This window comes from Argiope bruennichi, chromosome 6 (assembly GCF_947563725.1).
Source record: "Argiope bruennichi chromosome 6, qqArgBrue1.1, whole genome shotgun sequence".
In the NCBI taxonomy this organism is placed as follows: Eukaryota; Metazoa; Arthropoda; class Arachnida; order Araneae; family Araneidae; genus Argiope; species Argiope bruennichi.
In genome coordinates, this window is record NC_079156.1 from 77,278,502 (window position 1) to 77,295,520 (window position 17,019).

Here is a 17,019-nt window from a genome sequence, read left to right on the forward strand (position 1 = left end):
TATTTATAACATTCATATAGTGGACAGTTTGAATACTGGGGAAAAGCTTTTTTCCAATATTCACTTTGTATTGCTTAGTTAAAATACACTACAGTGTGTACATTAATTGGATCTAAGGGATTTGTTCTGGTCAGCAAACTGATATCTGAAGTCGATTTTATCTGCCTTGCTCTAAGAATAAATGTCTGGTTTCAACTGCTAAAATGTAGATTAAGCTGATATTACTGTTGGAAAATTTTTCATTTCCCAAATATTTAAATAGCAAAATAGAACATCCTCTATTAAATGGAAAGGGAGATAATTAAAAAAAAAAAATGACAGGCTCCCTTTGAAGAATCTCATTAAAACTAAGCAAAGAGATTTATTGGTTACTGATATTAATATTGATGTTTTCAGAGTACCTTGAACAACAAGCTTTACAACTGATAAAAAAAATGACAATGCCAATAAAAAAAATAGCATACTGAATCATATAAACATGGTTCCCATGATGGGGGGAGAAGGGGCATTCATCCTGGACTATAGATGAGAGATAAAAATAATTTTGAATGATGAAATTCATCTACTGTCTCAATGTTACATGTCAAATAGCATTAGATGAAGTAGTATGAACCAATAAGATCTCACTGAATATATCCACTTCATTCCAATTAATTTGCACACTATAATATCAAAATATTTTATGAAAAGCAAAATATTTACACTAAAATATAACTATTAAATAATAAGCAAAATATTATTACAGATGTCACATATTATATCATACAGATATACATCTACATGATATAAAATATAAATAATACATACAGATGTTAAAGCACAAAATTAACTGATACCAATTTTTATTAGAATAAATTTATAAAATTAAAAATTTGTTTTATATAAATGCTTTGAAAAAAAATTATGTTAAATCCTTTCATCCATTAATTCTGTTGGTGCAGACAAAAATATCATTACTTATCAAATATACTAATGAAATCTGACTAAAATAGTTAAGCATAATATTATATCTATTATAACAAGAGTCATTTTCAAATATTTCTCATGTTTTTAAATATTTGTGTGTGTGTGAGGGAGAAAGAGAGAGACAAAACAAAATATTCATGTCAAAATAGCAAAGTAATAACAAAAAAGGTAGATACATAAAAGGTATACATAGGTAGAAAAAATACAATATTGTAGCTTAGTAATCATGCCTGATATTTTATTAAAAAAACAATTTTGTCTCCCTTTTCTTACTCTCTTACTACTCCCTTTCAGTTTCAGTTTCAGTTTCAGATATCTAATTACATTATTGTTGCATTTGCTCACTATTTGTTGTTAGTTTTAATTTGTGATCTCCATTCAGTGGAACAGTATGCCTGGAATGCTATCGGCATACTGACGAGACAACTCCTTTCCCACTGACTAACATCTAGCCATACACCTTTTAGGATAGGCTGAATTAGTGTGGGATTTCCTTTACCAATAAGACATTGATGCTACAAGCAGTTGCTCCAAAATTCAAACTAAAACTTTATAATATAAATGCATTCTGTCATGTACTCAGAAATGTTCAATTAAAAGGTCTATGTAAAAACATAAAAAAAAATATATTACTTGTAAGATGGCAGTAGAAAAAATTATTACAGCAAGTAACTGTATGATCCATCTATGAACTTTGTTTATGTGATCTGTCAATGATCTTTGTTTAAAGCTGTCAGTATTGCTAATCGATCTCAAGTATGATCAACTAAAGATTTACTATAAATTTAGTTTTTGTAAAAATGAAATTTACTATGCCAAATTATTCAAAATTCACAAAATGCATATAGAGAATCAATTGTATCTAAATACAAGCATATGGAGGGAATTCAGAGATTGCAAAATGATGAAAAACGTACCTCTTCTCAGTTTGCCTTCAAATAACGACAATATCAATAAAATGAATATATTGTGATGCAACATCTTAATACAAGATTGAAATAATTGTCTCAAAATGAAAATTTTGTTTTTGCTTTTAGACCATACCAAAAGGTAATGACAAAAAAGCAGAAAAGTTTCCAAGGTATGAAAAATATTCTTGAAACTAAATTCAAATCATTCAGCCTAAATTTCTCATGAAAATATATGAAAAAAATTCATGATAAAGCCCTTAATTTTGGAAAAAGTTTGTAGATGATGTGCCTTCAGCATTGTAATCCAAGTTTTCTTCAGCAAATGCACCATTAAAAGAAGAGCTTTGAGGAGCTTTAAATAATTAATGGAACAAAAGGAATAATAGAATTGTTCATAACAAATAACAGTTTTTATCAAGTTTTCATAATGTATGCACTTTATGCATCATATACTAATTGAATCCCATCCTGAGACGACAAATTATTTGCAAACTAGTATGGAACAGTAAAGAGCTACCAGTTTTGCTTTGTTCTTGAGATTTGCTTATTACTGAACCCAAAAATTAACCATGATAAAAAGATTAATAAGTTTGTTTCCTTATTCATTAATTAAGAATAGAAAACACTGACTTTAATAATTCAAGGGTAAAAATAAAGTATAATTTGTCAGTTAACTTTTTATCTTAATTAGTTTATATATTTTCATATTACACCTCATATGATGTTAAATAACTACAGGTATTATATATATATTTTTTTATTTCACAGATTAAAATTATGGCAATTAGAATATATGAATTAGTTATCTCATTAAAGTGTATAGGACTATATTAAATATTAAGAAAATAATCAATCATAATTAGAAAAAAAAATGGTTACAGCTAGGAGAAACAATAAAGAGGTGTGATTGTCAATTATATGCTATTCCAAGACTTTCAAATCCTTGCTTACAGCTCTATCTGTGGTGCAACATACCTTATGCTCAAGATTGTAAAAAAACCTTAATCCTAATCCTTGAATCTATTTTTGAGTCCAGATTTATAATAATTTGATAACCATTGTTTCAAATAAATTAGGTGCAATGAATTCCTTTTATGACTTACACAAATGAGATATAAATAACAGTGTTAAAACTAATTGATTCTCCTTACATTTCCCAATTACTCTTTTTTTTTTTTTTTTTTTTTTGCTATTTCTAGACAAAGATTTGATCTTGTTCGTTGATAGGCCATATATTATTTTTAAACAGATTCAAAATTTTATTAAACTTCTGTGAATTAAGTATAGATATTGCAACACTTATTATTAAATAATTTTTGATTTTTATGTAGTTAAGCCAATAAAAAATTTTAATAAATAATTAATTTTTATATGACTGTTTTCTTATTTAATTGATCAAGCTTTTTGCATTCACTTAAAAATCCATTATATATCACATCAAAAATGAGTAATTAAACAGTAGAAAATTAGACAAAATATCAAAATAAATTATATTTCGAATTAGATAATTAATGAAGTTAAATCATTTTTTTTATTTTTTAAATAAAATCACCAATATAAAAAATTTATATACATTATTCTTTGCATAAGGGGTCCCTGAGGAAGACAAAAACTTGGGTGGATCGATTGCCTGGAAAAAGAGTTTAATACTATTAAGGTGACAAATTTGAAAATCTTAGTCAAGAACAGGACAGCATGGAATGAAGTTCCATGATAGTTACAGCTCTAGGCATAACTTATTTCAAAAGAAAATTTATTTTTAAAAAAATTATTAATAGGTGGCTAAAGACATATATGTATTGAAAATCAAATAGCAATTTCAACCTCATGAAACAAAATCTGACTATGATCAGATATGGGCATCTAAATGTAAAACTTAAAATGCTCCTTCGCCATATGCATTTCAAGCTGAAAAGTCACCAAATAAAATTGCTGAAAGAAATGAAAATTATCTCAGTAAGTGCAACCAAAAAGTATTTCTGAGATAGAAATAATTCTTATAGGATAATAAATATAGAATCCCTTTTGAAAATGACACAATTTTGATAAATATTTTATGCTGTGTAGAGAAATTTTGGTACTTCTTTGACAGAATGTAAATATTATATTGTTCTTAGTTTCCTTTTCGAAAACAAAAATGATACTTCAGAATAATAAAATTTTAAATTGTAATTTTCTTCTAAAAGAAATTAAAACTGTAATACATTTGCACTTATAAATTTCACAATTAATAATAATGTCAAATGTACATGGTGAACTTTCTCATTCAAAAAATAGGAGCATTTACATGCTGTATATATTTTAAATTTTTGCATGATTGTGATATATTTTCTGATACAATAATTTTTATATCCATAACAGTAATACAAAATAAACACAATATATTGAATATGAGAGCTGATTATAATATAAATAATATCGTTTTAGCCTAAGACACCTGCTTTATAATGATTATGACTGATATGAATTCAAAGTAGTCCAGAAAAAATTAGATAAATAAATATTTACAATTAATAAGGGAAAGTCTTTAGAAATCTCAATGTAAAAATAATATGCAAATATATACAAAACAAATCAGGATTCAAAAATATTCCTTGCTCTTTTCCAGATCTCATTTTAAAAAATAAAAAAAGATGAAAAGAAAAAATACCATATTTTTTCACAGCTTGCAAAATATATTTTGTCAAAGAATATGATTAAATAGTAAATGAATTATATATTAATTAACCTTCTGACATTTTTAAAATCACCATTTAAATGTACAGTTTACAAATAAGTACAGATATTTCATAAATGAAGTGCATTATTATTATGTGCTACTTGATAACAATATGATACAAGTCAAATCTGCAAAAATAAATGATGAACAAGTTTAATCTATGAAAATCGAGGGATGGAGCAGAAAATAGGCTAATTATTCATTAAATAGCAGGGTAATCAAATGGATGGTTAAGTAATGAGTAATTTTTATAAATATAAATAACAGAAAATATTAGAACATTTGATAATTTTCTAATATTTTCAAAATTGTTATTTAATAATATTTAACTTCACATCATTAGACTAAATGTAAAACAGTGCTTCAAAAGGTACTTTTAACTTCAGGTTTAATGCTGATGATAGCAATTCTTGTATTTCATATATTTTTCTTTATGAATTTCTATAATAAATATCAACTATGGTTCATGTGACTTGTATAAATATATAAATATTAACTACTAGTTCATATTTCATATTTTGGGAGTATATCTCCACATTTTTACATTTCAGTTTTGCAGCTACATTACTTCTTTCAGTTTAAATAATCAGCCCTTTTTCATTTATGCAGTAGATATGGATACATTATTAATTTCTTATATACATGAGATTAAAAACTACATGATATTGAATATAAATGGAGATTGTCAGATTTTTTATGATAGCCAAAGCCGTTTTTGTTAAAAAATAAAATTTTTGATTATTTAATCTTACTAAGTCAATCAACAAAGCAACAGTATATTAATTTGTAACATAATATTAATCTTTCAATACACTGCATTAAAATCTAACTTAAATAAACACAATTAAGAAACATTATCTCCGAAATGCATTTATAATGCATACATAAACAAAATATTGCGTAAGCAAAAAGAACAAACACAAATTTAAGCAATATAAAATCATGACTAGAAGGACGAATTCAACAAATATATATAAATATTAAAAAGAGTGGCATAAATAATCGATATAAAGAGATCAAGATTGGTAAAATCAGTCATGACAATCATAACAGTGACTTCACTGAAGTCTAATGTATAAAATAATTACATATAAAAATAAATACAGAATATGAAAAAATTTCATGTACAAATAAAAATTTTAAAAAAAAAAAAGCTTTAAAAAATTCAAGAAAAAAGTTGCAGACTAGAAGCAGGAACAAAACATTTCAAAATAGTTTAAATATTATTGCTAAATAACTATCACATTAACCATTCCAGATACAGAATTAAAATGTTTACTTTCTTTCAGACCATTGTCAATAAAACCTCAATAATTTGCAAGTCAAAAATATTTCCAATTTGCATCTGTTCAATTTTGGATCCCAAACATATTTGTATACTGAAACATGAATAGTTTAAATAAGTGGTCATATTTATGCAATTAGAAACCATCTATCAATTTTGAATTCACTATTGTAAACTATCTGAATGTAGGTAATTTTTTATAAAAATTTGAGCAAACTTCACAATATGTAAAACATATAACAAATTACTCTATTATCAAGTATTTCACTAGTTAACTATTCAATAGTCTGGCATTTTTACTAATAGGACAAGTAGTATTTTTCGTAGCGTTAAAGGAAAAATAAGTAACTATATACAAACATCAGTAATCTCGGCACAATGTAAACAATAGTTGGTCACTTAAATTTTAAATTTTACTATAATGATTTATTATATATAACATTCTGTATAACTTTTATAATTGGTAATATTTTTGTGCAATAAATGTAGATCTTGCTATTAAATAAGTCATTTTAAATATGCTTCCCACATGTAACACTTTTTACCATAATATGACATTAATTTGATAATGTATTGATTTGATACCTAACAAATTACTATGAGTTTACCATTCTACTAATGCATAGATTGTATCTCAAAACTATAATTTTGATGGTTTCTAACTGCATAATTTTACACAATTTGGCTCTTCCCTTCTAATTCAAACTATAAAGATTCTGTCATAAAAATGAAAATTATAACCCGATGATAAGAAACAAATGTTTTGATCACATTTAACGAACATCTTAATATTGCATGCTTCATATGTATATCTAAACTGATATTTTATATAAATACAATGCCCAAATACAAACTAAATGCAATGCGTTAAATTTTGATAAAAATTTCAATCCTCAATAGTAATGGGCTTTAATTTCTGAGATAGATAATCACGGACAAATTTTCCTATCATATCAGAGGTTATATTTTCAGTTCGCTCATGAATGTATTTCTTTCCATTTGGTATATCCAGAATAACTAACAAAGGAAAATGATCTCCAAACCCAATGATGTCCCGCACTGAATCACAAATGTCCGCCTGAAATTTGGAATAAAATAATAAACCAAGAATCAATTTTTAAAAAAATAAAATATGAAATAACAGTAATATTGAAAACATATTAAAGATAGCTACATCAATGTTGTTGCTATTGTGTATAACTGATACAATATTAATTACACCAATTTTGATTGATTATCAAAAAAACAAAAGAATAGACAGTTTTTACTATGGGGAAAATAATAGTTTTATAGTCACAATATGAATTGGAAACAAATTACAAATAAATTTCTTGAAAAAGTACCAATACTTGATTAATGGCCTTCAAAATTATCAAGTTTTGAAGCCCAGATATAATTATTTATACTCAAATATACTTCTACATGGAATTTTATTGCTATCAATTTTTTGACAAGCTTTTCTTAAGAATTAAGAATTTTTCTCAATTAGAAAAAGCAAATAATATTCCTTCAAAATTGTCTTAAATAAAAAAAAATGCAAATCAAAGAATTAAAATATTATAAAATAATATGATATGTACTAAATAATAATGAAATCACTCTTATTTCTGTAATTATACATTTATATATCCAATCATATTTTTCCATTTAGAATTACCTAGCTCATTCCTTACACACACATCAAGCACAATAGAAGTGGCATTAGCTTAATGAATGGGTATTAGTTCAGATAATAATCATTTTTGAAGGAACATAAGTAATAATTTGGAGCAGACATTACAATTTTGAATTGTCATCAGATCATAAAAAAAAGATGACATGAGCTTACACCCCACCACCACCACCAAAATTTCATATAACAACAGCAGGAGTTTGACCAACAATATCAGATTTAATAAGAATCATGAACAAATTACACAGAGGATCTTTAATTAAACTAATTTTTGAACCTGGAAATTTCTAACCTTGAAAGTTAAGACTTTATTACTTGGTTACTGCATTCTTTATTGAATGACAATATATTACTTGGTTACTGCATTCTTTATTGAATGACAATAAGTACATTATATAAAATATTTCTTTAGACTTGACTTTCAATGGATTTTTCTTCACTGAAAGAAATAATTCTTGGTTTGATACCCTTACTCACTAATCATACATTAGAAAACAAGTTGAGCTAGGATGTTCAAAGGAGAGAGATCCGAGCACATTGTTGTCCACATCGTAAGATGATATTCTTTGTAATATATATATATATATATATATAATGAACAGAATGCCACTCCAACAAATAGGCTTCCTCTCCCTATACTCTCCACAGAGTACCAAAATTAGTAGATTCCTTATTTTTCTTTGACTATATTAAAATATATGGACTCCTAGACTTGGTCTATGCTAATCTATGTCAAGTTGGTTATGAACTACAAATATCAACTGACAAATCATAATTTGTTTTTTATATCATTATAGTTAAAAACTAATATCATTAATGATAACAATCTAGAATGTTAGAAATGTAATTTAATAGACTTAATAAAAAAATAGTGGATCTAAATTTTAATCAATCACTTGGCTAGTCAAGTTATTAAGAATTAATCATCTTTTTTCTTGAAAAAAAAAAAAAAACCATAAGAAAGTTACCACAAAAAAAAAAAAAGAAATTAAAGGCTAACAAAAACCTTTTACCTTAACAATGAATTGTACATCAAAAATGCAAATGATTGCTTACATTAAAATTTTTGAATCTTTTAAAGTTTAAAAATATGTTTACACAGATAATCCCTTTGTTGTAACTTGGACTAATTTTAGTTTGGGCTTTAATTAGATAATTATTCAGCTGTCTAACTATTTATCATCCTATTCCAAAAACTTTTTTTACTTAGAATTTTTTTTTAAAAGTTATCCAAAACTGAAATAAATGCTCAATATCAAGCAATTTTTAAAAGATTTTTTTTCGGGAATCTTATCATATCTCTGGTACAAATTAAACCATGATAAAAATTAATCTATCTAATGAAAAACTTACATGATAATCAGAATAAGATAAAGAGTGTTGAATCTTGATTTATGGGAAAATTTGTTTATATATCATTTCTATTCATTAAAGCGCAATCACCTGAATTTCATTAAGCTTTTCCTGTACACACGCACACTTTTTTCCCCATTTCATTTCTCTCCTTCCTCCTTCCCTTCATTTAAAAGGAAGTACATTTCAAGTTCTCATGAAATTAACTTTCATTAAATATATTATGTTTCAAAGTTTGTAAAAATGCAACTAACAACCATAAAAAGCTCAAATTATTTGGAAAGACCATGTTTTGCATTTCAGATTATTCAAAAAATTTCCCTCTGTCATGATTTTATTGTAAGTTATACATAAAAAAGTATGCAAAAACATCAAAATTTTACCTAATTTCAAACAAATTAAATATTTAATTAAAATTTAAGGGGGGATGATCCTGCAACCATAGAACACTAACTAAAATTTCATAGCTTATGTACAAAGATTTGTACCACAGAGTGATAATAAACCGTCATTGACTTTTTTATTATTAGATTCTATATAAAATATACTGCACAATGAAAAATGAGGAATATACAAAATACAGTAAGAAAATAGAATTATTACTTACATCTCCAGCATAAAAAAAGTTTAACTTAGGAATTTTTGTTTCTTCGGCTGATGCTCGTTTTATTCTTGCTTGGTATTCTTCGGCAACAGGCAGAAGAGCATAGTGTGCTAATTCTAGTTCCTTATCTTCACAAACTGTAATGAAAACAATGAAAATTAGATTGATGAATCAGCAATTACATGTGATTCAACATTTATGTAAGAAAAGAAAAAAAAAAGAATTAAAAAGTTACTTTTTTTATTTAGCATACACACAAAAATCAACCAATCTTGAAATATAAAGCAATGCTAAAATGAAATGTACTCACTTGTGAAATAAATTAAACAAGGTTCTTCATTCAGCTTTGAAATATGTTTAGAGCCAAGTTCATCAACAAGTTTTGGTCGCCAAGGAAATTCCTATTTTCACAATAATGATTATAAGATTAATAACACAAAACAAATATTACAAAAATTAAGATAACTAATAATTCATAATAATTCAAGAGAAAGACTCATAAATCCAGCATGAATGCACTATATTAATACAATTTCAACATCTGATTTTAGTTTTCTCAAAATCAGTGAAATGACAGTGTACAGCAATATTTAGAAACATTCTATGGCTTTAAAAATGCTGTAAGAATCCACATAATGATCAAATAAGTAAATTTTGACTTGTTAGACATGTAAACTGAGCAGTAAATCTTTATAATTAGAGTAGTTTCTTAAATTTTGAATCCAACAAGTTTTATGATCTTCAGCATAATAGTTATGCATATAGAATTATCCATATGTGTCCTTTAGACAAGTAAATTTCAACTGTGAACATAGCAAATTTCCTTACTTCACCCTCTGGATCTTCATTTACTTCCATTCTACCTTCTTTAGTGATAACAGAGTTGTTTTCATCTAAAATTATCAAGCAAGGTATACCTACAGAATCAAAAGAAAATTATTATTGTTTCATTTAAACATCCAGTTAAATTCTAACTAAAAATATTTGATAAGATAATTAAAATAAGTCAGAATAATCAAAACAAGATTTTATTAAACTTTTTTTTATTTTCAACATGTTTAAAAAAAAATTGCAATCTCAAAATTAGAAAATAAATGAGAAACAGAAGCAATGATTAATGATAAATGAATATAAATTTAATTAAAAATAATTCTATAATTATTCATTCCACTTCTTAAAAAATATATATTATTTTAACAAACTTTTTACTTACAAACATAGAAGAACATATATATAATAAAAAAGACAGCATGAACATCTCTGTAACAACAATATGATTCTATGCACCTTTATTTAAGATAACAACTCACAATCTAAGAAATCCAGATTTAAAATATATTTAAGAACTAAACTAACTCAATGGCAGTATACAAGTTGATTCAAATATTTTTTCAATACAGAATAAATATGCACCAATATTCCATATTTTATGCTCTACAATACTTCCTATTGGTTTCCTTAAATTAGCAAATTTTTTTAATTTTTCAAAATTTTATATAATAATTCCTTTGGTTCCTTGAAAAATGAAAAAGAGGTTTAAATTTCTGCATGTAACAAAAATAATTTAAAATTTAAATATTCAGAAAAAAATCATATTTTAATAATAACTATAGTGCAATGATGATGGAAGAAATCATTGTTTTTCCTTCTTATAACAATATTCCATCAATTTATTTTTATATTGCTTAAAAGCTCTTATCAAATATATTTGCAAAAAATTTGTATTATCACCTACCCCTTTTAGAAAATTTTATAGTCACTGCAACAAATATTATTAATAAACTCAGATAAACAAAGAGTCACAATAAACCTGTGCATCAGCAAATCATCAATAAAAAAAAACACATTTTTGCATATGTATATTGAAATGTAATTAGAATTATTACTATTATTATACATGAAAAATATAAAAATAAAATGAAAAATTATGTAATTAAAAATATAAATATAGATGAAAAAATGAAATCTGACCTCCAACACCATATAAATGAGGTAGGCTTTTTCTTGTTTTCTCCTCTGAATAAGGCACTGCTAGCCAAGGCATGGTAGAAAAATATTTTACAAATGATTCTTCACTACGATCAGAGCTAATAAATATAATTTCAAATTTTTTTCCTGATTTTTGCACCTTTTTATAAAGTTTGATCAATAAGGGAGTAAATGCTTTACATGGTGGACACTGTAAAAAGAAATGAAAATGACTTTCAGTTATTAATTTAGCATTAGAAACTATGCATTAATATCAAAAATGTCATTTTAAATGCTGATTTATTTAAAAAAAACTATTAAAACTAATAACTACTAAACTATTTATTGATAAACTTTTCTATTTTATAACAACAATCTCATTATAAATTTCAGTGAAATTTTATTTACATACATACTTTAAATATTAGACCCAAAATCTCCAAAATATCTCAAAAATATCTCCAAAATACAATTATAATTTTCCTTAAAAAGTAAATTAAATGAATAGAATGTCATAATTTAATCTAAAAAATATCAAATCTTGCAACAAATAGAGGTGTAAAATGACTGATTACTGACTTGAATTATCTCTGGAATAAAGGAGTGGACTTCAATTTTAGAAGCAACAAAACCAAGTTTAACAAAGGAAAATCCTAATACATGTTTTCTGTTTTTTAAAAAAGGAAACAGTTTTTACAGGGATTTTTGCATTATAATCATTTAATTACTTATCAATAAATATGTTTAGCTTATTTATATCTCTTTCATTAGTCAAGAATTTTACAATTCCTAATAGCTTACGATTTACAAAACACACAAAAAAGCTAAATTATGGAAAGTAACACTTAAATTTTTTCAATATTATATTTCTAGAATAAAAAGCATATAGAAATAATAGCATCTAGATAGAAATATGCAGAATATAAAATTAAAATATTCATAAAACAAGATTATTTTAAAAATTTCTCAAAACATATTCATTAAACTTTAATCATTAGTTACTTACGCTTAAGGGAAATGATTTCGACTCGCACTACATTTACAATTTGTATTTTTTATTCTATTTTCTTCATAAATATGAATCATAAATTTATATAATTTAGATTACAAATAATTGAACTTTAAATGAATGAAAACTTAAAAACATGAAAAAAGTCTAAACTAAGCAAAGTAGTGAAAACATTAATTCTAAATCTGGTATCAACAAATTACAATAAATTAAACTATATCTATAAGTATAAAATCCTCAGACACATGGCACAGAAATTATTCTTTTAGCCTATTGTTAAATGGCAATCGAAAAAATTAAATAAATCAATAAACAAATGCTTAAAACTGATTTATTGAATGCTTTTAAAACTGCATTTAATTCAAAAATTCACAAATTAATGAAGCTGAAAATATTAAAAGTTGCCTAGATAGGTTTCACCAGAAACTATATTCACTTAGGTGAAAAAATGTAAAAGATATCAAGAAACAGATGTCTAAATTTGAAAGCAAAAATAGACAAACTCATGGATAATCACTAAGATTTACCTATGGAAATTACGGCCGTATTTTTCAAAATTATTATCACAAAAATAGTTTTTGGATCATCTTAAAACTGAAAAAAAAAAAATTGTTTTTAACTATATCAATTACATTTCTGTACATTTCTTTTTTTTTTTTTTTTTTTTTTTTTTCAATGTGAATACACAGTTTGTTCCTATTGCCATGAAATTCAAAATTATCCATAAAGCATTCAATCGCATGTTTTTGCCAATGTTAAAATTAAGTTTAAAATAATTCTTTCTTAAGACATTAATACTGAAATAGGATTTTAAATTCCATTTTTACTTTGCATTATATAGAATTTTTCATCTCCACACATTATAATTTGTTTTGATTTATTCAATATAATTCATTTTTTTTTTGTGGTCTTATCTAATAACAAGATGAAATTTTTTAAAAAAATCTATTCCACATTAACATTTAACAGCTTAAAAAATCAATAATCAGAGTGAATAAGATGGTCACCAAAGTTGGCTAATTCATATTACACATAATTAGAAGAAATATAATGAAAAAGATTTAAAAATTCCCTTTTTATTATTAATGAAAATTTTTTCCATAAAAACACATTATGCATACATAATTTTTTTTTTTTTTTTTTTGCTAAGTACTAAAAATTTTATTGCTTTTTTTTCTCCTCAGAATGTTATTAAAAGTAAATAATTACTTAATATCCTTGATCATAAAATACATTTTGCAGTTAATTTAAGCACAATCAACCTATTAGTCACTACCTTTTATAAAAAAAATTAAACCAGAGATGATTTTTAAGCAATTTTTTTTCACGACAATAAAAATGATTTGAATTTCCTAATACACTAAAAATTTTTAAAATGCATAAAATTATTAAATAATCTTTCAACATAAAAGTTATGATATTCAAGTTTTATTACTAACTTAGGCATAATATTCCTCCAAAAGTTTAAAAGTAAAGAATTTAAATGGAAAGTACAAGTTGTCATTTTACTTTCACTCTTAAAAAGTAAAGAATTTTATTTTATTTTTCATATTTGAATTTTAAGATTTACAATTATACATAATGAAATTCAAATTAACAAACCCAGTGAGCAGAAAAATAAAGGCCTTTAATGTGAGATGAAATGGATTCATAAGACACTTTGTCCCCTCTAGGAGAAATAAAGGTGGTCTCTTTCAGAACTTCAGTTGGGTCTCTCATAGGCCATGGAAAGCATAAGCCAACTGGATCATCCACAACACAGCCCCGACCACATGAAGTTATTAACTCTGCAGATTGTGAATCGATAATTACTAAAGCTGGTATACTCTGGACACGAAAATGTCTTGCAAGTTCCATCTGAGATAAATAAAAAAATAAAATATATGTAATATAAATATATAAAGCCCCAAAAAAATATTTTTTAAAAAAAAGAGATAAGTTTTAATCCCAAGATACAGTTAAACCTTGTATTTACAAAATAATAATTAAAAAAAACCAATACAATGAATTACAAATTTGTGATCTAAATATAAAGAAATTTTTAATATAGACAATTAAGATAACTAAAAAAAAATGCATTATATCACTAATTTTTCTTTAACAAAGTATTTCTTGGTATGTGTAGAACTAATCTAACTATAGCCATCAAGAAAGACCTCTTGATGCTTATTTCTTATTTAATAATAACTACTTCATTTATTCTATAGAAAATTTTAATCTTAGCATTATACAATTGTTGTATTTAGTTTTATAAATGTAACTGCTTTTTAAAGCATAAAAAAACTAGAGTTCTTTATTGTCCACATAATTATGTAAAAAATGAATTTAAATAGGTCCAATAAGCATATGCCCCCTTCCGTAAATACTAATTTGATGTGATATTAGTAAATCATGGAAAGACGAAATTATTCACAGATTATTAGATTATCTGAAGAAAAGTTATGGAATAAAAAAAACTTTTTAATGAATTATTTTTAATTTAAATGTATATGCAACTTTATTCGAAATAATTTTAATCCAATAAGTGAAATATTTAACCTACTAATATAAAAATACAATTTTTAGATCTTTTATATTTATTCATATTAATAAATAAATATTAAGAAATTTGACAAGAATTTTAAATATACAATCCAAAATATATTGATATAAAATGATTTTTTAAAGTAAAATTATCTTTTTTTTTTTAATAATACCTGACGATTTCTGTCAGCAAAAGGCAGTGCAAGCCATGGCATGGCGGAAAACTGTTCATTAAATTGTTTTTCGCCATAATCAGAACTTATATAAATGATTTCAAATTTTTCTTTTCGGTTTGAGTTATTAAACTGCTTATAAAATTGTATCAGTTCTGGTGTAAATGCAATACAAGAAGGGCACCATTGTGCCGAATAATATAATCCTAGATATTTTCCTTCTTCAATAATTGTATTCGTATGTATGGAGCCACTTTGTGTTAATAATGTATCCCCAAGTAATTTTATAACAGGATGATCGTTCATGATTTCAAAAATAAGTATTCATCAGCTTGATTATAAAACTGTTCTCCCATATTGTTTACAAACATAACATTCTCGAAAAATGAATTCTAAAAATGACGAAACTGTAACCATGATCTGAGAAAATTCCAGGCTGAGGAAGAATTTACTTTAAAAAAATTTAACTAGATGCGAAATTAATTATTGATTATTTTAAAAAAATCTCATACTTTTCAAAAAATAAAATCTTTAAAAACAAATTCAAAATATTATATAAATGAATGAAATGAATATTAATAAGAATCCATAGACTTATTTTCATGACGTCATAATCCCTTGAATAGCGTCTTGTCATTTTAATGCACTAGGGATGACTAATATTTTCAGAGCGGTTATTACGTAACCAATATCAAAAAGTCACAAATACAAGTGATCAATACTTTTCAAAGAGGGGTGTGATTCAAATCCTTGATACGATCTTACTGATGATATTTCGATTACAGGTTTTGGATCAAGATAGAAAGTAACAATCGATACGATATCACTGAAATTTGCCGGACGGTGACTTCACTGCAAAGTAACAATCGATACGATCTGTCCAATGGAAGCTCTCGAAAGAAATCTGTGATTGGATTGAAAAGTGAACGGACCCGTTATTGGAATTATCGTATCGTATCATTGAATGGCATATCACTGAAATTTATCAGAGCGGTGATTTCACCGGAAAGTGCGAGGCTTCACTGGAAAGTGCGAAGTCACCTCTCCACTTTACGGGAGTGACCGATATTCGTATTTGATGATGCACTATTCCATACAGATTTTAATTGCTCGTGACATGATTGATTTTGATTACATGTACTCTGTTTACTGCTGGCGCCATCTATTGGTAGAATATAGGACTAAAGTAAACATTTTAAAAAGATGACATATATTTTAAACTCATCTTTTCCAGAAAATGGTTCACTCTAATAAACAAATTAAATAAATAGTTTTGAGAAAAAAAAATTTAAAAAGTAAGCTGAAACAGATAAATTAATTCAATCACACGTTACTTAAATTAGTAAATTAAGTATTAATTACAATTAATAAATTTTATATTTAATATTAAGTAATAATTTTTAATTAATAATATGATTGAAATAACAGATATTTGGAACGCATATTTAAAAATAACAATAGCAATATTATTTGTTATTCAAAAAATCGTGGATTATGCATCTCTATAATGCACAGTAGTAAATTCCAAAAATTATCGGGTGAGCATACAATGGCTCCATTCGGGTACCAAAATGATTACTTGTTTACTTCAAAAGCTTAAATGTTCATCAGAAAAAGAAATTTAATGGATAATTATCTATTAATGGATTTTTTTTCAATAAATTATAACTGATTATCAGTGTAAAAAATCAGAATAAACCTATTTCCCGGTATTGAAATTCTTTTATTCTATTTATAGCAGAACATTTCAATAACCATTTTCAGGATGCTTTTTTCTGTTTACATTTCTTTACTAGCATTGTTATTTTTCTCTGATCTATGCATTTTAATAATCCT

General features: G+C 25.2%; 1 protein-coding gene across 1 annotated transcript; it reads right to left on the bottom strand.

The window, feature by feature from the left end:
* Positions 1 to 4,482: 4,482 nt before the first annotated feature.
* Positions 4,483 to 15,564, bottom strand: LOC129971651 (nucleoredoxin-like). Its single transcript, XM_056085607.1, has 7 exons — positions 15,184 to 15,564; positions 14,090 to 14,344; positions 11,482 to 11,689; positions 10,339 to 10,427; positions 9,821 to 9,911; positions 9,514 to 9,647; positions 4,483 to 6,959 (listed from the first exon to the last, which is right to left on the bottom strand). Exons 1-7 carry the CDS (start codon positions 15,487 to 15,489, stop codon positions 6,768 to 6,770), a joined length of 1,275 nt encoding a protein of 424 aa, XP_055941582.1. The 5' UTR covers positions 15,490 to 15,564; the 3' UTR covers positions 4,483 to 6,767.
* Positions 15,565 to 17,019: the final 1,455 nt, after the last annotated feature.

Excerpts from the sequence above, each read along its gene's own strand:
- LOC129971651 (XM_056085607.1), bottom strand. The coding sequence starts at position 15,489 with ATGAACGATCATCCTGTTATAAAATTACTTGGGGATACATTATTAACA. Across the intron at positions 10,428-11,481 it reads TCATTTATATGGTGTTGGAG|GTATACCTTGCTTGATAATT; the intron begins GTCAGATTTCAT and ends TTGATTCTGTAG. Across the intron at positions 9,648-9,820 it reads TTGTTTAATTTATTTCACAA|TTTGTGAAGATAAGGAACTA; the intron begins GTGAGTACATTT and ends TTTTCATTACAG.